We start from the raw sequence: 20,997 nt of genomic DNA on the forward strand, positions 1-20,997 counted from the left end.
ATAAATAAATAGATGATAGGAAAGTTTAAGGGAAGGGAAGGTAAGTCATAATAAAACAAGATAGGTAATTAATTAGTTACAGTTTATTACATCGATGTAAGTTATACAATGCCCCAGCTTAATACAAGCCAGCTGCCGGCGTTATACATAAATTGTATAATTATACATTATACACCAAGGCCCTTACTAATAAAAATTTACACATTTGCCCAGTTTTTACTTCAGTCGTACTTGCATGTTCCGTGTAATTTTAATCAGTAAAGACCTATGAATAAAATCTCAAAATAATATTAACAAATCAATATATTTAGTCCAAAAAATAATTCAAATCGATTAATTACACAAAAAAAAATAGAATTAGTAAAAATTTATTTGGTTTCTACATTTATACTGTGATTAAAAATATTATTTAAATTATTGTAAACAATTGTAAGGTTTAATTTATACAATAGTATAAACATAATATCAGTATTTGTAAAGAAATCTGCGAATATAATTCATTCGTAAAAAAATTCAATAGGTACTCGTCGTTGCAGAAAAAGTAAAAAAAAATACAAGTAGGTATAGTATACACTGATGTCAACAATAAACACTGATGTCAACAATAAAATATCTGTCAAATGTATATTGAATTTGACATGTCAAGTTTACAATGTAAAATCGAGCCCATATTACTGACTACTCAGTACTCAGGTAAAATACAGTTAATATAAATATTAAAAAGATACACGTGTACTTCTAGTTCCAGTTATACACTACAATACACAATTATATATTTCTTAAGCAATATAGCGCGTTATATAATTATACAAACATTGTACACATTATACAAATATTATACAGTTTCTTTAAAACAAAATCTCACTACAGAGATATTGTCAAAAAGAAAATGTATAATAGAGTATTCAAAACTAAGATATAAAGAGTTAAAAACTGCCAAAATGTTATTTAATTTTACTATAAGCCCTTAGAATAAGGAATTTAATAACTTAATACAAACATAGAAAAAAAAAAAAATGACAAATAAAAAAAAAATTGTTTGCTTGAAACTAATTAAATTTTCCATAAAATAAGGCTCAAATTACAGAAAAAATCCGTATCTTTTTTTTACAAAAAAAGACCTTTTTTCTGTTAGTTGCACTGCTTTCTCTAAGACGATGATAGAATTTTAGATTTTTACGGTTTTCGATCTAAGACTTATGATAATGTATAATCTAAATATCTACTGTATAATAAAATCTAATAAATTGGTGTTTCATTACCTTCAGTGGACGTTTCGCTTACGCGGGCATCACTATACTAAAACTATTTAAAAAATAAAATAATATTTTTTCTCTTGTAACATAAATATTCCTAAAAATAATCTGCAATTTTAAGGCACCTTTTCATCTTAAAAATAAATGTACTTCATAACTTAAAATTGGTTTTAAAAAGGGCCCTTTGAAATAAAAATTGTAATAATATAAAATGATATCGTTAATAATATTTTAAAATAAGCAAATGTCAAAAAATAGAAAGGGCCCCGATCAAAACTGTCAAATAAAAATATCTTTTCTTATATTATAATCTGTCGAGACGGGTGACGAGATTTCGGTCGTTGTCATTATGCTACAAAAAAATACAAAACATACTTTATCTGTACCAAATTATATATCAATGCAATAAAAGCTATATTTCTAACACTAGCAACACTAGAATACTTAGTATATAAATATTAATTTTCAAAACATGCTTTCACATTTTTAGTAATTTTATAAGATTTCATAAGCAATTTTTCACATAAAACTACTACTTCAGATTTTTTCTTAATTAGTAACATTAGCTGCTAAAACCTAAAGCTTAAATTATAATTTTATATAATTATGAATAGATATCTCAATAAAAGACAAAAATAACTTTTTTGTGAATACAAATTATATACATCAAATTTTTTAAGCTTATGAAACCTTTGCAGTTACACGATTATTTTTAGTCGATTAGTCGAAAAAAAAGTTCTTAGTTAGTCGATAAAATTTTCAATTAATATAATTATAAAATTGCACCAAACATCACTACAAACTATCAATAGAAATAAAAAATTTATTTATCTTTATTTTATATACATTATACAATTTTTTAAACACTTATACAAAACCTAAGGCTTGTCTATGGCACTTTACACTTCGGACCTATGCTTTTCTATTTTTATTTGTATCTATCATACAAGACTTTAGAGAATATTTCAAGATTGAATTTCAGAAATTGTCATCTCACTGTAATCTAATAAATATTACTGTACCTACTCTAGTAATAAGAACGAAGATGGACATCACAAATTAGTTTATTTTTCGGGTTAAAAACGAGAAGTAATTTAAATTAATTTTATTTTAAATCAAGTCGAAATATGTATATAAAATATATAAAAAAAGATTCCGACGAATTGAGAACCTCCTCCTTTTTTGAAGTCGGTTAAAAATCAAAATTGATTTTAGTAACTTTTTACTTTAAGTAAGATATAAAACCTATAAAAATCGTAATTTGACGTTACAAAAACCTAGTATAATATTTAAAAAAAATTGTACCTACCACTTCTATACAGTTAGATTTCAGCATAATATTTTATTATTTTGTTGTACTATTTTTGACAGTACTTAAAGACTTTAAAAAGTCTGTCAAATATTTAAATGAGGTTTTAGTGAAACATACATAGACCCGATAGCTTTTATATAATATACAGTTATATTTTTATTATATCCATAAATATTTCGTAAAGGCACTAACAATAATATAATATAAAGTATGTTCACTTAGAAATTCCCAACTAGACTAAAGGTATGATTCCGAACCACGCTGCACGCAGCAGCGCTGCCGCAACAGTGCTGTCACCAGCTGTCACAGTCCTGTCGCGGCAATGTTCCGCTACATTGCTGCCGCGACATTGCTGCCTAGCTGGGAATGTAATGTCAAATAAGCTTAGAGATTGTACGTGGACCAGTAGTGCCGCGACAGGACTGTGGCAGCTGGTGACAGCACTGTTGCGGCAGCGCTGCTACTGCGTGCAGCGTGGTTCGGAATCATACCTAGAAATACTAAAATGTACTAGTTAATCCACAAATACTTAACCCGAGAGCTGGCAGCTACCTTGGTCAAATAATTAGTTCGGCCATCCAAAGGGGTAATGCTGCCAGCGTCTTGGGTACAATGCCTCGCTGCGGTGGTCACGATGAGGTTTTAGATTTAATTTATTTTAGTTTTAATTTAATGTTTTCTTTTACTTTTAATTTAGATATATGTTTCAATTAAGCCAGATCCTTCTTTCCACGCACGTGCAAACTGTGGAACCAACTCCCATCGGCGGTGTTCCCACTAGATTATAACATGGGGTTATTCAAGGGGCGGACCAACAAATTCCTAAAAGGCCGGCAACGCATCGGCGGCTCCTCTGGTGCTGCAAATGTTCATGGGCGGCGGTAATCACTTAACATCAGATGACCCGCCTGCTCGTTTGCTCGCTATATCTATTAAAAAAAAAATTAGGTACCAGAATCCTTCCCACGCTTTTTAGATACTAAAATTTACATTTTAGTCTAGAAAAGGCAAGTCAACTCATACTTAACCGTGGAGAGTTAACTTTTGAATATTTGGAATTTTCTAAGTGAACAGTGTATGTACTTAGTTTTTTTCAAATTTTGGCGGCACACGCGGCTTTCAGGCACAATATTTTTGAATTTTCATATATTATAATAATTTAAAGTAAGCACCAGTAGGGTTCTATAAAATCTCTCGTTAAAAAGTCCTATGAAAAAACTTTTTTTAATTTAATAGGTATAAGTCCCACAAATTGCTAAGCGCGTGGCTGCCATTTTAGTGACGTCAGCACTAGACTGAAGTTTCGAACTGATAGTATATTTTTACTTAAATATACGTCAAATGACGTCATTTCGATGTTAATGAGACACGGTTCCAGCGCAAAAGCAAATTGCGGGGCTTGTAAGTAAGAATAATTAATCTTTAGACTTTTTAAATGTTATATTTCATTATAAAGGCATTTATAATAAGGTTCCTCGAGGGATTAGCACTTTGTGAGTTTAAGAGCAAGACAAAATATAGTCAGAACTACATTTTATGAAGAAAAAAAATATCATAAAACGTTCAAAAATCTTGATTTTAAGGCGCCTGTCTACTAAAACGATTTGGAGCGGGGACGTACAGAAGACCAATCAGAATATACAAAAATGACGCAATAAAACGTCAGCTATAAACAATTTGATTAGATATTTATTTTTATATTTATTTATATCAAAACCAAAATTTCCAAATTAAATTGGTTTCTTCGTGCTCGTAAGCATGTGATGGCTTGTCTGAACAATAGGATATTTGACAGGTTTTTGAAAACTGTTCTACGTTAATCACTGATGTCTAAGCACTATAGAAAATGTATCTTTTACGTTCCATTACATATGGTTTAATTTCTTTTTATGTTGTTTTTTTAAAATACAAACTTATGTTACATTACTGTAAAGCTGTAAGTGTTGAAAATACAAAAAAAATATAATAAAAAATTATAGTATAAAATGAAATTGGTCTGCTAGACATCTACGCTCCGCACCGTTTTAATGGTCAAGTACCCTTATAGGCATTTTAGAATTTCTTTCTAACTGCTGAATCTAGATAAGTATAGGCACTAAATATTACACTTCTAAAATAAGAGCACCTTCGATTATATCCTAAATCTACATTTAATCAGATTTTAATGCATAAATGCAAACTCATAAATAAAAACGCAAGCACAAAACATGGCTGAAATATTATAGAACGTACTCTGAATTTGCTCAGACCATTAATAATACCTTCCAGGTAGTACGGACTGAGTTTCTTGTGGGCTCTTCTCAGACTTGGGCGCGATTAGAACCCTCGTAGCTTTAGTTTTAAGTTTACGTAGTTAATTCTCACCTCCATCATTATTTTACAAATCCAACAATAGGGTCTTGAGTGTAGTAATAAAATAATGCCTAAAACCCAGCCTGCTCAGATTTAAAGTCCAATTAAAATGAGACAGGTTTGTCGCTGACAAAAGCCTGTCTTGTTTTAACTCTAAGTACAGTCTGAGCAAAGTCCAAAGTACGTTCTATAGATCTCAGCCTAACTTGATGCAACCTTTAAAAACTATTGTAGAAACACATTTGCAATACGCACGTTGTGTAAGAGTGTTACTCAACGGGAATGTTTTGAAATTGTTGGCACCTTGTGTCAGTGTTACACACGGGGGTGTGACTCAACGGGAATAACCCACCTTCACACACCTTTGAGAACATTATGGAGAACTCTCAGGCATGCAGGTTTCCTCACGGTATTTTCCTTCACCGTTAAAGCAAGTGATATTTAATTAATTAAAACGCACATAACTGCGAAAAATTAGAGGTGCGTGCCCGGGATCGAACCCCCGACCTCCGATTAGAAGGCGGACGTCTTAACCACTAGGCTATCATCATTGCTTCCGTTATAGTACGCGCAAACGAAGTAGTCCTATCTGAACACGAGGCGGACGACTGCGCATTGTACAAAAACAGGTCTCAGCCGGCCTACTGTATTTATAACGCGTAAAATTTAACTCCTCATGCGCCATTTTAACTTTTTGTGTCAAATTTCATGTCAAAAGTACGATTATTTTAAAGGCGAACCGTACTTTTATCCCATAGAGTTAAAATGGCGCGTGAGGAGCCATGTTGTAAATTGACAGCTCTTTTACTCAAGATACGTGGCATGACGAATTGTAAATGTGTTTCTACCATAAGTCTACCAAAATCTACTCAAAAACAACATCAAGCAAAACATAACCTATAAAAGAATTCAAACCTTTAGAGGTTCCCAAACTTCTTAGTCACCGTAGAACTGCTCTCCGATTTGTGCGAACTAGTCATAACAGATTTCTTTTCGATAATTTCGGATGTAACCGATTTTGTCGAGAACCTTTTGTCCATCGAATCGATTTCCTTCACTAAATCGGATGGTTTTTTAACTTTGGTTACACTTGTAGTCGCTTGGTAATCGGATGTTTGGAAATCGGATGGTCGCATGAATGATCGACTTGTATCCGAACTCAATTTCGACTCTAAAGTGTTGAAGCGAGAGTCCAAAGTGCTGTAACGTGAATCGTTATCGAATTTCGATAGTTCGTCGATCCCTTCGAGTTTAATCGGTTCGTATTTCGTGTTTGTTGTCGTTAAGTTAACTGGTGAAGAGCTATAGATGGTGGTTTTGGTTATTTTCTGAGTGCCGTTCGGTATTTCCTTTACTTCTGTGGTTGTCTCCTCAAAGAAGTTGGGTCCGCCAAAGCTATGGACGTCTTTTCCATATGGGGACGAAATCCTTTCATATTCTGGTGTTACGGCTTTCACCATATCCATGTTTTTGGAATAATCCACAAAATCTGTTTTGGCGTTTTTGGCGTAGTCCACAAAGTCTGTTTTGGCTGTCTTGGAGTAATCCATAAAATCGGTTTTGGCCGTTTTAGAATAGTCCACAGTTTGACTTTTAGCCGGAGTAGACGTGGCAAAGGGGGATTTCGTTTCTTGCCTGGTTTCCGTTTTGAAAAACTCTGTTTTTGGATACGACTGGTACGACTCGCTTTTGATTGTGAATTCGGACTGTTTCGTGCCACCTGGGATCGCTTCAGTTGACTTTTTATGCTCGGTAAAAGTCTGTCCGACACCGTCGAAAGGTTTTTTAAGCGTAGAATAAATTGGTTCAGGTGTTTCATCGAATTTCAAGTCGCGGGCGTTAAATTTCGGGCTCATTGGCGGTACTTTAGGTGCGTCGTAGCCATATTTCTGTTCTTTATAGAACTGGTTTGATGATTCGAAATGACGCTGCTCGTCCGTCTTCGAGGATTGGGTGTAGAATTCGTTGGTCGGTCTCGGCGTGTCGTATAAACGGGTTTCGTAGCTGAAAATTCATTACTTTGCCATTATACAGTTAGGTTAACTTAATAGTTAAAGCCGTAACCGGAAAAGTAACCGTCACCAGAGTCTTGAGTGCAATTTTTGAGTGAAAAATCGTCACTGAAGTTAGTGAGAGATGACAATATCGTGGAAACTTTACCATAAATTGTAGCGGTATTCATAATATAACTTATTACCACTAAGCATCCTTGCTTAGAATAAATAAATAGAAAAGAACAGCACATCTAGTAAGCAATTGAAAACTACCAATGGACCCAGCATCAAAGTTTGACAGTGTGATAATCGCAATCTGATTGGCTGACATCCTCATTGGCTAAGGTGCACTATTGCGACAAAAATATTCAGCCAATCACAACAATTACAACTGTCGCAACGTGTGTGCTAGGCCCTATTGGTCTTCTAAACAAATTGAGAGATTAGAACCAACTTTAAAGACGAGTTTTGACTATAAAAGTTACACTCTTGACTGTACATGCCATGCGTCTAATGTTAACCACAAAATGTTTTAATGATTATTATTATTAACAAACTACAGATGCCCTAGATTGTCGTCTAGTTATAAACTAATACCTTTGGCAGGATTTAGAAAACAACACATTTTTGTGGATATTTATACAATAGTGTCCTAGCAAAAAATGTGATTCTATCCATATTTTCTATATTGGTATAGCATTATCTATACGTATATAACTACTATAATGTGAAAGACATAACAAAACCTAGAGGAAATAGATTTGTGATCAACGTTAGTTTTGGTATACGCCTAACCTGAAAATTGTTTGTTCAGAATCAGTAACAGAATCGATTGCAATCATTTTTACTACGGGCTATATTTTGACCAAAAAATACTTTAAAATCCAGCAAGTTTTAACACCTAGTTGAATGACCGCATGCATCAGCTGATTCGAGCCGCGCAAGCGGGAGCGAGTACGATCGACGCCAGCCGTCCCGCTCGCTCAGCCGCTCGTTTCGGGTGACCATGTTTTGCGAGGACAACGACTCAACACAACAAGCCACACACACTGCGTAAATTTTCATGAAATATTTTTGAAATTTTGGATATATACTTTTTATGTAAAAAAAAATCGACACGTTTCGGTTTTGCGTATACTAAAACTAACGTTGTATAGTACTGGTATAAGATAAGATAGGACACAAGACTTTAACTAAAGGTCTTTGGATATGGTGGGGTTAATCAGACAAGACATTATGTAGAACAGGGCATTATCAAAGGTTGATAAGGTATTAACAAGGGATTGGAAGATTTTTTGGGGATTTTGGGAGACCTAGAATTTGCGACCCATTTCTCCTTACACCCAATGCTAAGCTGAAACTTTAATAAAAGTGTGCATCTACCCTCAGTGCATAAAAGAAGCTTCCAGAACGAAGCCAGTTCAGGAAATTGGAACTTTTTGGGAATTTTAGTCACGTTTTTGCTACGTTTCACATTACACCTTTTAACTTGATGCTCTTAGTCAACAAAGACAGATTTTCAATACTCTACCTAACCGATACTAAAATTGCTACAATGTCAGATGCCAAGTAATTTATTCATCTACCCGCAATTTGCGAATTATCACCGATGTAACTAAATAGGATGAAATGGCAGTATCAAGGGTTGGGATTTATTAGCAAGGGGTTGGAAGGTAATACAAGACGTTTTTGGAAATTTTAGGAGTTCTAGAATTTGCTACCCATGTCTTACTACACCCAATATTAAGCTGAAACTTGAATGAAAATGTGCATAATACCCTCAGTGCTTAAAAGAAACTTCTGGAACTAACTTAGTGGATTGGAAGGACTTTTGCTATACATTTCACATTGCATCCCACTTGATTGGAAAAAAATGATATGTGCTACGGGTGCCCCCGGTGTGGAAAGACTCTCAGAACGAACCCAATAGCATCGAATCTCACGAGCTAGCGTCGTCCTCGTGCTTTAGCAGCGATATCCTCCGAGGGGGCGGCGGCGGCGGCCTCTGTCGGCGATACCATATCCTCTCCCGTTCACCCTCGTCCGTTACCAAGTAAGCCGTGCGCACTGCCGGCAGTTGCAAGGACTTGACGACAACCGTTTCCTCCATGCTACTGCTAGTCCTAGTGTTAACACCCGCATGCAGGTTAGGGGGGGGGAGGAGAAAAAGTACGATTAGTAGTTAGTGCTGCAGCGTTATTTGGAGACGCATGTAAATAGACAAGGGGCTACCAACTAGCTCACTACACGAGTGAAGAGTTATGGATAATACACACTAGCGTAAGTAGATAGTTGGAAGTCAGCAACAAGACGACACGGCAATCGGGGTGGGGACGCCTCGCACAGCCCACACACTAACCGGCGCAAACGTTGCAGTAGCGACAGCGACGCGACAGCAGTAGCAATCCGAAAATTCATTTGCTGTCTCTCTTTTTCTTCTTCTTATTTTGCTTTGTGGCTATTGCTGTCTCTCTCTAGCCGGACGTGTGACAGCAATGATCGCGAGATTTACGTCTGTCGCGAGATACGTAACTACCCCGCCGGTGCGGGATAGCGTGGGTGACGCGCGAGTGTGCGAGGCGTTCCCCCGCCTCATACCCCGAATGCCATCTCGATTTTTTTTTTTTTTTTATTCAGATACAAGTTAGCCCTTGACTGCAATCTCACCTGGTGGTAAGTGATGATGCAGTCTAAGATGATAGCGGGCTAACCTGGCAGGTGTATGGCAGTTTTTATTAAACCCATACCCCTTTGGTTACTTGACGCGCACTATAGGTGTATTATCCTTAAGTTATACTAAAACATTCATATAAAATATACGTTCAAAAAATCTATTTCATTTTTCATATCTCAAAAGCCATTTTGAATTTATTACGTACCCGTACGTTCGAAAGGCAAAGACGTTTGCGAAAGATTTAATTAAAACGAACGCATAATAGCCAAGTTCAAAAACACCCCAAGTCTGTTATGCTGTTTTCGAATTTTTGCACATAAACTTTTATGTAAAAACTCGCTTACGCTCGCGGCTTTGTCTGCCTGGACTACACAATTTTCAAACCTCTATTTTACCCCCTTAGGGGTTGGATTTTCAAAAAATCTTTCTTAGCGGACGCCTACGTCATAATAGCTATCTGCATGCCAAATTTTTACTTTGAAATTTGAACTTTAGGGACTTCTTAAACTGGGCCGACTGCATTCGCTCTATATATAAGTTGAATGCACGTGAGTTTAAATCTGAAGCAGAACGGAGAGACGTGCTTGCTTCGACCAATCAAATGATTGAGCGATCACGTGTTCAAATTATCGCGTCACTTCTGGGTAATCTGATTGGTGAATACGTTACGTCATGTGAATTACAGCAAAGTCAAATTTTTTGTACATTTTATATTAATGTTCATATAAATATTGTTATACTAAATACGAACATATTAAACTTGTCTAAATACATGCATCTATATTATTATTATAATTATTTATCAAAAAAAGCTACAATTAAAAGTCAGTTATACATATAGGCACAGTTGTCTTACTCATAAGATTTGAATGACATTTTCTATACTATATGTCGGAAAACATAGCATACGAAACATATGGGGTAGAAATTGGGTAAAATAGCTACAAAAGGGTAAAGTAGGCAGTGATAAGAGATCATAGTCATATTTTTACGTGTATACGTATTTTTTTTTTTAAATGTTAAAAAAAATAATTATATAGTCCGCACAAAAAAATGAGTTTTCACGTGCCATTTTAACTCTATGTGTCAATTGTCATGTCACAAGTACTTTTGACATAACAGTTGACACATAGAGTTAAAATGGCACGTGAGAACTCATTTTGTATTATAATTATGTTTAGAAACAAAAAATATTGCCCAATTCATTTTTATCGTGACGTAAATTTGACACTTCGTTATACAAGACCAATCAAATTACTTAGACTACAATATACTTAGATCACGTAATATAACGTAAGATTTACGTCTACACGTAATATTTACGTATACACGTAAAATTTTGGAAGAACGTTCGCGAAATATGTACAGAACGATGCTTTTTTTGGAAAAAAAACGCGGGCGGCAAGCGACACAATTTTGAGTTTGGACAAAACGGAAAAAAACACATTTTCGAAAGCTTTATCGAGTGCCACTGACCTCTGTTATACACGCTGGACTGATGACCTCCCTCCGTACAAAAATATCAATGATTCTTATGCCCGCGACTTCGTCCGCGTGGACTACACAAATTTCAAACCCCTATTTCACCCCCTTAGGGGTTGAATTTTCAAAAATTCTTTCTTAGCGGATGCCTACATCATAATAGCCCGATCCGTCCAGTAGTTTGAGCTGTGCGCAGTCAGTCAGTGAGTCAGTCAGCTTAAACCTATCCAGCGTATACAAAGACGTCAGTCGAAAGCGCACGATCACGACTTACTTATTTTTCATCGTTCTGTCATTCGTGGTTTTTCCTCTGGAAACCGAAATATTATTTTAACAGATAAAACATTACTGAATCGATTTTTAGTAGAGCGTTTAGCGAGATTTTAGAATTTTGACGAAGTTAATCTAATTTTTAGGCCCAGGAAACGAAAATATAGACCCCAACCATGTTAAAATCATGATAACAGAGCTGCAGCTCGCTCCAGCAATGCGCTTACATCCAATCCTCACACCTGATGTACAGTAGGCGGCCGAAAGTAATGTACATCGGCCTTTAGAATGACATTTCGGCTTTGTAGAGCGTTGTCTCTGTCACTCATACCTATATGACGTTTTGTAGGGACAGCGCTCTACAAACCTGCTATCTCCTTCTAAAGGTCGATTGATCCAGTAGGATCAATTACCAATATAAATATAATCGACATAGTCCGTACAAAATGACTTTTAACGCGCCATTTGAACCCTATGGGTCAACTGTCACGTCAAAAGTACGGTTAACCTTTAATGTAAGGACTAAAATCGTACTTTAGACATGAAATTTGGCACATAAAAAGAATTAAAACGGCTCGTCAGAAGTAATTTTTTACGCTTTTTTGCGCCTTTCAACGTGAAAGAATTTAATTTTGTCATTTATTTTCGTTAACTGAACTATTACAGACAATAAAGTTAATTTTGAAAACTGGTACAAATAATTCAAGATAACTTATTTTCTGGTCCAAACAGTTTTTCAAATGGTTGAAGCGAAGCTCATGCGCGGTTTTGTCAAAGTAATGTAGAATGATACAATTTTGATTTTTAATCAAGTAGTATATGCTAACTTATCAGCCAATTATGTTAGCATATCAATGATAACTGATAACAAATAATTTTGAAATGATCCATTAATTAAATTATGATAAAATATTGAATATCTTTTGATGCACTTTTGGTAAAATCGGTCTAACCAATAGCCCAATTTGCGACTATTTATTTGCAGTCAAAATATTCATGGTCAAATAATAAATAAATAATTAGTCAGATATTCAAAATTTTAGAACATTTCTTATGGCTAGAAGAATTTTCTACATTATTCGATCCAATATTGGGAGTAGCATTGTTCTTAACGCAAGTTTCAATCATCATCATCATCATCATCGTCATCAACTGATAGACTGTAATGTCCACAGCTGGACAAAGGTCCAGCAGTGGACGTCTATCGGTTGTTGATGATGATGATGAACATTTTTGGTCTTTGAGTGGTAACATATACAGGATGTAACCAGAACGTTAGCAAAAACTTAGCGTTATTGTTATACTACCCAAACACAATGCAATACCAATAACCATTTGCCTCGTTTTGCAGTTTTAGTGATTTAGTATTTTTCACTTTTTTTTTGACTCCGAATGGCCTACTTACAAAACGTTCGTTGACCTCTAGCGCCAGTCAGATGTTTTATTTGCAATATATCGTGAACTTTTACAAAATATAGGATTGTTTTGCGTTTTTTCTTATGGTACCATATCAGTAATCATCAGTACTATCACCTGGCTTCGTTTTTGCTATCGTTCTGGTTACACCCTGTACAATAGCGTTGCTTTATTGCCATCTCTAAATAAATGTATCTTTATAAATACTATCTGTCCCGGCTTACTCACGTGTGTAGTCGACGTTAGCCCGACTAGTTTCGAACCCATCCGGGGTCCTTTTTCAAGGGAGTCCGTCCGCGCCCGCGCCGCGGTTTTGACTGCGGGACGCACGTGCCGCTGCCCGTAGAGCCCGTTGTGAGGGTGGCTGGGGTGGGGGGGAGACAGCTGCCGATCGTCTCCCGACAGTTCCTGCTGTTCTTCATCACTGGAACCGTCACCGAAATCCAGGCACGCTTAGCTAATGGTGTCCCGTCCCACCCCAGCCACCCTCACAACGGGCTCTACGGGCAGCGGCACGTGCGTCCCGCAGTCAAAACCGCGGCGCGTGCGCGGACGGACTCCCTTGAAAAAGGACCCCGGATGGGTTCGAAACTAGTCGGGCTAACGTCGACTACACACGTGAGTAAGCCGGGACAGATAGTATTTATAATGGAAATCACTCACGGTAGTTTAAACGCTAAAATGTATCTTTCTCACGTTCGTTTGTTCAAATCGGAATAACTAAGAACATATCATTACGTCCCAAAATTCTATCGAATAATATAGGAAACCAACTAAATATGTATCTTATATAACTCCCGCAAATTGCTATTGCGCTGGAACTATGTCTCATTAACATCGAAGTGACGTCATTTTGACGTCAGCCGAAATAAAAATATACCATCAGTTCGAAACTTCAGTCCAGTGCTGACGTCACTAAAATGGCGGCCACGCGCATTAGCAATTTGCGGGACTTAATTAAGATATCCTTAAATCTAAGGCACGTATCATAAGTAACGTCTGAAGGCACTATACAGGGTGGTTCGAAGTGTTATCATCTACATGTGGATCCGGCAGCGTGGAAGAAAAAGCGACGTTTAGACAATTTGTTAGATGATAGAAATTATGGAGTTTTTGGTTGGAGTTTCATTTTTTTTTAATGGTTTCGTTTCTATAATTTATTGTTGACTATAATTTATAGCCTATATTACTTCTGGAAAGTAGCTGTCTAATGGTGCAAGAATTATTAAAATCAGTTCAATAGTTTAAGACTTTATCGATTACAAACAAACCTTTCTTTTTATTAATATTAGTAAATTGTGCCAATAGAAAAGAAAGAAAGAAAAACGTTTATTTTTTAAAGCTGTGCCACACATTACCGGTTAGACCTAGTTAGGTCATCCCGGCGCCTCTAATACTTGAGCAGTAAAGTCAAAAGACCTCAAGCAGAAGAAGCGCCGGAATAGACTGTCATATTGTGTGGCACAACCCGAAAAAAAAGTCCCGACTCAGCATAAATGCCATATGTCTTGCACAAGTACAAAAACATACAGCGCTGGTTTAGAAAGAATATCTTAAATTTTTATAATATTAAAAATAAATAAACAAAGGAGATCGCCCGTGAACGGGCCCTCTTTTGTGGCATCGTGTCAAAACTTAAATTAAATTTTTAAGAAATGTGTTATTCTTTTACGATTGTTTTATTACGACTTTTTTTCACTCTATTATTAAAAATATCCACAATTACAGTTAGAATCGTAGACATGCATTTATTTTGAAGAAGTATTAATTAAATATAACCTCAAAATCAGCAATATAAAAAATAAGATTTCTTTATAACCTGGGTGAATAAATAGAAATCATTTGCAGAATATAAAGAGTTAATTATTTGTCTACAAAATAAAATGAAAACCATGGTGACATAACAATTATATTAGGGAGGGCCCAAAGCTCCTAAGAAAATGGGCAATCTCCTTTGTAGTTTTTGGAGGCCAAAAGTTGATTCTTTGAACATTCGAAATGTATCTCAACACCACTTTTGGGACACATATCGCCTTAAGCAATATTAAGTAATACATGACCCTGAAGGTTTTGCCCCAATTCAAAATCACCCAACGCGAATAAAACAGTTTTCACTTTTAAAAAAAAAACTCCAACCAATTTTTTTTTAATGACCACATCAAAACTTACCGTGTCGTGAACCCCTCGTAATTCTGTTTGGGGGTCTCGTCCAAAGGTCGAAAGCTGGAGAACGACGGACTCTGGATCTTTTCATCCCGGCTGTACCCGTTCTGGTTGTATCCCGGGGATGTAGGCGGCCCGTGGATGGATTGGGACATGTTTTGGTTATATCCCGGGGATGTAGGTGGTCCGTGGATGGATTGGGATATGTTGGAGATGTTTTGTGTCGTGCTGTGTGTCGTGTGCGTGTTGTGTGTGGTGTTGAATGTGCTGTTCGGGCTGTACGTCGTGTTGGCGAAGCTGCTGGTGGGCGGTTTGAATCTGGAAAATCAATTTAGAAGCAATATTGAAAAAATAGACATTTTTTCGCAATATAATGGGACTGTGGTTATAGGATTTTAATTACAATTTTTAGGGTTCCATACCTCAAAAGGAAAAAATGAAACCTAATAGGATCACTTTGTCTGTCTATCCGTCGTGTCTGTCAAGAAAAACTATAGGAATCCCGTTCACCTAGAATCATCAAATTCGTGAAAAAAATTGGTGAAAGAATTTTGCAGATAGGTGCATCATTTTTGGAGATTATCCTCCACATTTTTTTTAAAATTCAGATACAAGTTAGCCCTTGACTGCAATCTCGCCTGGTAGTAAGTGATGATGCAGTCTAAGATGGTAGCGGGCTAACATGGAAGGGGTATGGCAGTTTTTACATACACACAAACTCACAAAATCTGTACCTTTTGCTCTCACAGCAGTTAGAAGAAAAGCAATTTTTAAACATCTATAACTTGTTCAACCTTAGAGGCGATTTATATAATCTCACCTATGTGGTGTGGGAGTGTGAGAGGCGTCGCTGGAGTATCCCGGATGGTCAGTGTCCGTCTCGTCCCCGGACGCGCCGGACGTGTCCCGGAGCTTGTACTTCGCTTGCCGGATAGCGGTCAGTCTGCCGCGAGCTTCCTCTAGCTCCTTCTCTATACGGAGGACTTCGGACCTGAACATGGAAAATTGAAGCATTTTCAATATTTTGTAAAATTACTCAAAATATAATAAGACCCTGGCAACTGCTCTACCATAAATATATTTGGTTACCTTTAAGCTATCACCATTATGAATTTCAAAAGCCAGCTGTGCATAACTTCTTAACTCCTAAACCATGAACAGCCCATACTTGATTCTTGGTATGTGGTAGTTGCCTGGTCTCCAGATTCTAAAGTGACTATAACATCTTATCTAGCTAATCTCTTTGGTTAAACTTATATTGATTTGTATATCGTGCCAAATAACCCAAATAAATACATCGGTCAGGTAACTGCTCGCTCATTTATATCGACATCTACCGGTAAAGTATCAATATTAGAAATTTCAGCACCCAGCTCCTCAAAACTAGGTAACTCCTAAGCCAACAACAGCCCATACTTGATTTTTGGTATGTGGTAGTTGCCTGGTCTCCAGACCCTGAAACAACTATGGCATCTTACCTGGCATCAATCTCTTGGGCAATTCCGCCCACCATGCGGCGGTTAAGGACCAGGCTTCGCTCGTCATCACAGTGGATTGCATCGCGGGCTGCTCTGACCAGATTATCTGTGGATCTGATAACTTCAGCCCCGGCCGATTGGAGGCGTCTAGTGGACTCGGAACTTGGGTCTGCTTTCACCTGGAATGGATATGTCGAATAAGAGACTGCAGATATTCTTCAGTTTTGGATAATATCGCTGATAATGGCATCGATAAACGTCCACAGTTGAACATAAGGTTCCGCGAAATAGTCTCATAACTGTAGATCTCAAAAGAAAGCTCAGAGTCACTCAGCGGTTGGAGAGAGCCATGCTCGTTAGTTTCTCTTCGTAATCAAATCAAGATAAAAACACATTCAGTTTTACTGTAGGATGGGGGATATCCATCTTGCGCTGGAGATCACCTTCTCTTTAGAAGCTGCACCTTAGCACTGACAGCTACCACCAGCACGTGAGCTGCTGAGGAAAAGAAACCAGATTCCCCTAATGACGTGAACTCACCTTGCAGGCCACCAGCAGTTGAGCAGTACTTGAAGCCACTTGTCTCGCGCTGGAGATCAGCCTCTCTTCAGAAGCTGCACCCTGGACCAGCGCATTAGCTGCCTCCACCAACGCGTGAGCTGCTGCAGCGACCAGCCTGGCTGCGGAGACCAGACCCTCGGACCACTGGCCATCGTCTGATGATGAGGTGGGGCGACGGGCCACTTTACCCTGAAAGGAATGAAATTGAACAAAATCCGGAAAATTATATTTTAGGTAACACTGAAATTTTAGGCCTGTCAAAAATAGGTCACCTGTTCAACTTGCTTTACCTATTATAGAAAAATAAATAGTCTTCGATTGCCATGCGAAATACAAGGGGTTCATATCATGGAGGGGACAGACGCCACATATATAGCCAGACAATGGATGTAAGTATGTCAGTACACACCTGGTCGATAAGCTCCCTCTGTGCGGCGGAGGCAGCCCTGACGAGAGCAGATGTGGCCGCGATGATGGACTTCGCAGCTTCCAAGATCATCTCGTCGAAGTTCATGTTTTCATCCGTTTCCTGAAGCACACATAAAAATATCAACTTTTAGTTGTGTATAGTTTTCAGAAACCATTTAATAGGGTTCATTATCATCAAGATCAACTCATCGTCGGCTCACTACTGAGCACGGATCTCTTCTGTTCTCAGAATGAGAAAGTTCTGGCCATAGTTCACCACGCTGGCCGATTGCGAATTGGCAGACTTCACACACCTTTGACGTTATTATAGAGGCATGCAGGTTCTTCTCATGATGTTTTCCTTTACAGTTAAAGCAAGAGAAATTTTATTGCTTAGAACGCTCATAGTTTCAATAAGTTAGAGGTGCGTGCCCGGGATCGAACCCCCGACCTCCCGAATACGAAGCGGACGTCGTAACTACTAGGTTATCAACAATATGCTTTGCTTATATCTTCTACAATTCTTCTTCAGTTTGATTCTTCGTTCTTCGTTAGATGGTGGGCCACGGTCGATAGGTAATATGTTTGATTCCCGGGTGATACAAAAACAACCAAGAATATCAAACATATCTTACCGACGCGTGGCATTTCTTCAACATTTCCACTTTCCACTGCAACAGTTTCCTTCTTGTTTCTTTCCTGTTCCTGTAAGATCCTCTCTGCTGATCAGATCTGCTGAGTTTGTTGTGGGCTCTTCTCAGACCTGGGCGCGTTTGGAACCCTCGTAGCTTTAGTTTAAAGTTTGCGTAATAATTATCACCACTATATCTTACAAATCCAACATCCGACCATCAAAAAGAGTAATTTATTACCTATTTTGAATAAATCATTTGACTTTGACTTTGATCTTAAACACAAGTACAACAGAGATTCCTGATTCAAAAATAAGATTTCTGCGCAGGTACATCGGCGCTACCTATAAAAGTGGTAGTAGTAGTAGTGCTGGATACTAACCTGAGTTTTGACCACGCGTGGGCGTAGGGCGTCCAACTTTCTTGCCGCGGCGTCGATGGAGGCCGCAGCCCCGAGGAGCTCCTGCTCCGCGATCACGGTGGGGTCTGCGGGGTCCACCCACTCCGAGCCTGCGGGATATGGGGTTAGCGTTACTGGTTATTATTATTATTTATTTATTTATTAGGAACACATACAATACATTAATTTAACACAAACTACGACACTTATAGACAAACACAGGCTGATAAATGTATCTATAAAATGTGTACACAGCATTTGCAAAATATCTAGACAAATAAAAAGAACTTAACTAACTACTTAACTAAACAATTAATAATTAAGTTACTTAGGAGATGAACCCACCGTAAGATAAGAGCTTTTTTTTGAATGCAGTAGCTGAGTCATGAGATATGTCGATGCCAGGTATCTTTCATTCTTATCAGGCGAGAGAAGCGAGCGCAAGATCTTACCTTTAAGCAGTTCAGCCACCGCTAACATATCAGCGACCGCTTGCGCCACTCTTCTAGAGAGTTCTGGGAGTTGATTCCTAGAGGCCGGCGCGTTGAGTAGGGCTGCCAACAGGGACCGGTAGGCCTCCGCTGCCGCTCTAGTGGTCTCTAGAGTCCTAATTTTCAGTTCTTCTGTTTCTGCGGAATGGGCCGCACCCTGGAAGCAAGTTTTTTTTTATTATTCCATCAAGTTAGACCTAGACTGCAATCTCACCTGGCGGTAAGTGATGATGCAGTGCAAGATAAAAGCGGGCTAACCTGGAAGGGGTATGACAGTTTTTATGAAATCCATGCCCCTTTGGTTTCTAAACGGCATCGTGCCGGAACGCTAAATCGCTTGGCGGCACGGCTTTGCCGGTAGGGTGGTAACTAGCCACGGCCGAAGCTTCCCCCCAGACCAGACGAGAAATTTAGAAATTATAACATTCCAAACCCCTGCCAGGAATGGAACCTGGGCCCTCCCACTAACAAGACCACAGTGCTTATCACTGCGCCAGGGAGGTCGCGCCATATACTTCTGCTTTTGGTGAAGATGCAGCAGAGGAGCACAAGTACATGGCTCGATAATGAAGAGGCCTAATTAGTCCTGGTGCAAGTGGTGATTAAACATGGTACTGTAACTAAAAGCCTCAATAGCTCAACGGTTAACGGAGCGGACTGTAATTGGAAAGGTCGGCGGTTCAAATCCCACCCGTTGCACTATTGTCGTGTCTACTCCTAGCACAAGCTTTACGCTTAGTTGGAGGGGAAAGGGGAATATTAGTCACGATAAACATGGCTAAAATCTATAAAAGGAAAAGGTGACTGACTGACTGACTGATCTATCAATGCACAGCTCAAACTACTGGACGGATCGGTCTGAAATTGGGCATGCAGATAGCTATTATGACGTAGGCATCCGCTAAAAATAAAATAAAATAAAATAAAATAAAATAAAATAAAGGATTTTCGAAAATTTAACCTCTAAGGGGGTGAAATAGTGGTTTGAAATTTGTTTAGTCCACGCGGACGAAGTCGCGAGCATAAGCTAGTTCTTAAAAAAAAATATTTTAGTAATTAGTTACCTTGGCTGCAGCCAGCATATCCAGCACGGTCCTCCGTCCAAGGTTGGCGGCAGCGGTGAGCTGGTCCTGCCCGGAGGCGGCCACTGCTCGGGCGGTGGCGGCGGTCATCAGCCTGGTGCAGCGCATCAGTTCCTCCACCGATGCTGTGGACTTTGGTGTCGCTGGTGACATCAGCACCTGGAGAAACATTTTATGTGGTGAGTAGAGTCAAAAACCGGTTTTTAGGATTCCGTACCTCAAAGAAAAACGGAACCCTTATAGGATCACTTTGTTGTCTGTCTGTTGGTCTGTCAAGAGTAACCTACAGAGTACTTCCCGTTGACCTAGAGTCATGAAATTTAGCAGATAGGTAGGTCTTATAGCTGACATTCGGGGAAAAATCTGAAAATCGTTAATTTGTGGTTACATCACACAAAAAAAAATTTAATTGTGATCATGAACTAATAATTAGTTTTTTCAATTTCCGAAGTAAGATAACTATATCAAGTGGGGTATCATATGAAAGGTCTTCACCTGTACATTCTAAAACAGATTTTTATTTATTTTTATGCATCATAGTTTTTGAATTATCGTGCAAAATGTCGAAAAAATACGAGTGTAGTACGGAACCCTCGTTGCGCGAGCCTGACTCGCACTTGGCCGTTTTTTAGAAAGGCAATAATGCGAAGATTTTCAGCAGTTCCAACCTACCTCAATCTCCTGCGAGATGGCTTCGATGGTGGACTCCAGGGCCCGGGTCCCACGCGTGTGCTCGTCCTCCACAGCCTTGACAGTTTTCAGCAGTGACGTCACGTTCGTCACCATCACCTGTCAAATTATCACCATTAGTTCCACCATCTGTTTTCGGCGAGTTTTTGGCGAATTCTTTTGGGATTTCTGACCTAATTATACTCTATACACGGAGAGAAGTTAGTATAGGACTCTCTGTTACATAATCCCATACAAATGACAGAGACAAAGAACTCAGTAGGCGTTAACCATTTTGAGTGGCCAACCAATCACAATCATGTTTTCAGAAAACATTTAATTCGAAAATGTATTCAG

General features: G+C 38.2%; 2 protein-coding genes across 2 annotated transcripts in view; one reads left to right on the top strand and one right to left on the bottom strand.

Annotated features, from left to right (window-relative positions):
* The window catches only part of LOC117994782 (aldo-keto reductase AKR2E4-like), a 231,412-nt gene that overhangs the window by 12,481 nt on the left and 197,934 nt on the right, over nucleotides 1–20,997 (top strand). The gene's annotated exons all lie outside the window — the stretch shown is intronic.
* rhea (Talin_middle and talin-RS domain-containing protein rhea) overlaps nucleotides 66–20,997 on the bottom strand; it is an 86,248-nt gene continuing 65,316 nt past the window's right edge. Inside the window, exons 53-64 of the mRNA XM_069508027.1 lie at nucleotides 20,644–20,760; nucleotides 19,954–20,130; nucleotides 18,851–19,046; nucleotides 18,381–18,508; nucleotides 17,368–17,487; nucleotides 16,938–17,147; nucleotides 16,398–16,576; nucleotides 15,740–15,910; nucleotides 14,926–15,237; nucleotides 8,858–9,037; nucleotides 5,836–6,924; nucleotides 66–1,608 (exon numbers count right to left, since the gene is read on the bottom strand). Of these exons, the coding sequence (XP_069364128.1) occupies nucleotides 5,838–6,924; nucleotides 8,858–9,037; nucleotides 14,926–15,237; nucleotides 15,740–15,910; nucleotides 16,398–16,576; nucleotides 16,938–17,147; nucleotides 17,368–17,487; nucleotides 18,381–18,508; nucleotides 18,851–19,046; nucleotides 19,954–20,130; nucleotides 20,644–20,760 (2,877 nt within the window). The 3' untranslated portion in view covers nucleotides 66–1,608; nucleotides 5,836–5,837. The remainder of the gene's footprint in view (nucleotides 1,609–5,835; nucleotides 6,925–8,857; nucleotides 9,038–14,925; nucleotides 15,238–15,739; nucleotides 15,911–16,397; nucleotides 16,577–16,937; nucleotides 17,148–17,367; nucleotides 17,488–18,380; nucleotides 18,509–18,850; nucleotides 19,047–19,953; nucleotides 20,131–20,643; nucleotides 20,761–20,997) is intronic.

The sequence above is a fragment of the Maniola hyperantus genome, chromosome 27, assembly GCF_902806685.2.
Source record: "Maniola hyperantus chromosome 27, iAphHyp1.2, whole genome shotgun sequence".
NCBI classification, from domain to species: domain Eukaryota; kingdom Metazoa; phylum Arthropoda; class Insecta; order Lepidoptera; family Nymphalidae; genus Maniola; species Maniola hyperantus.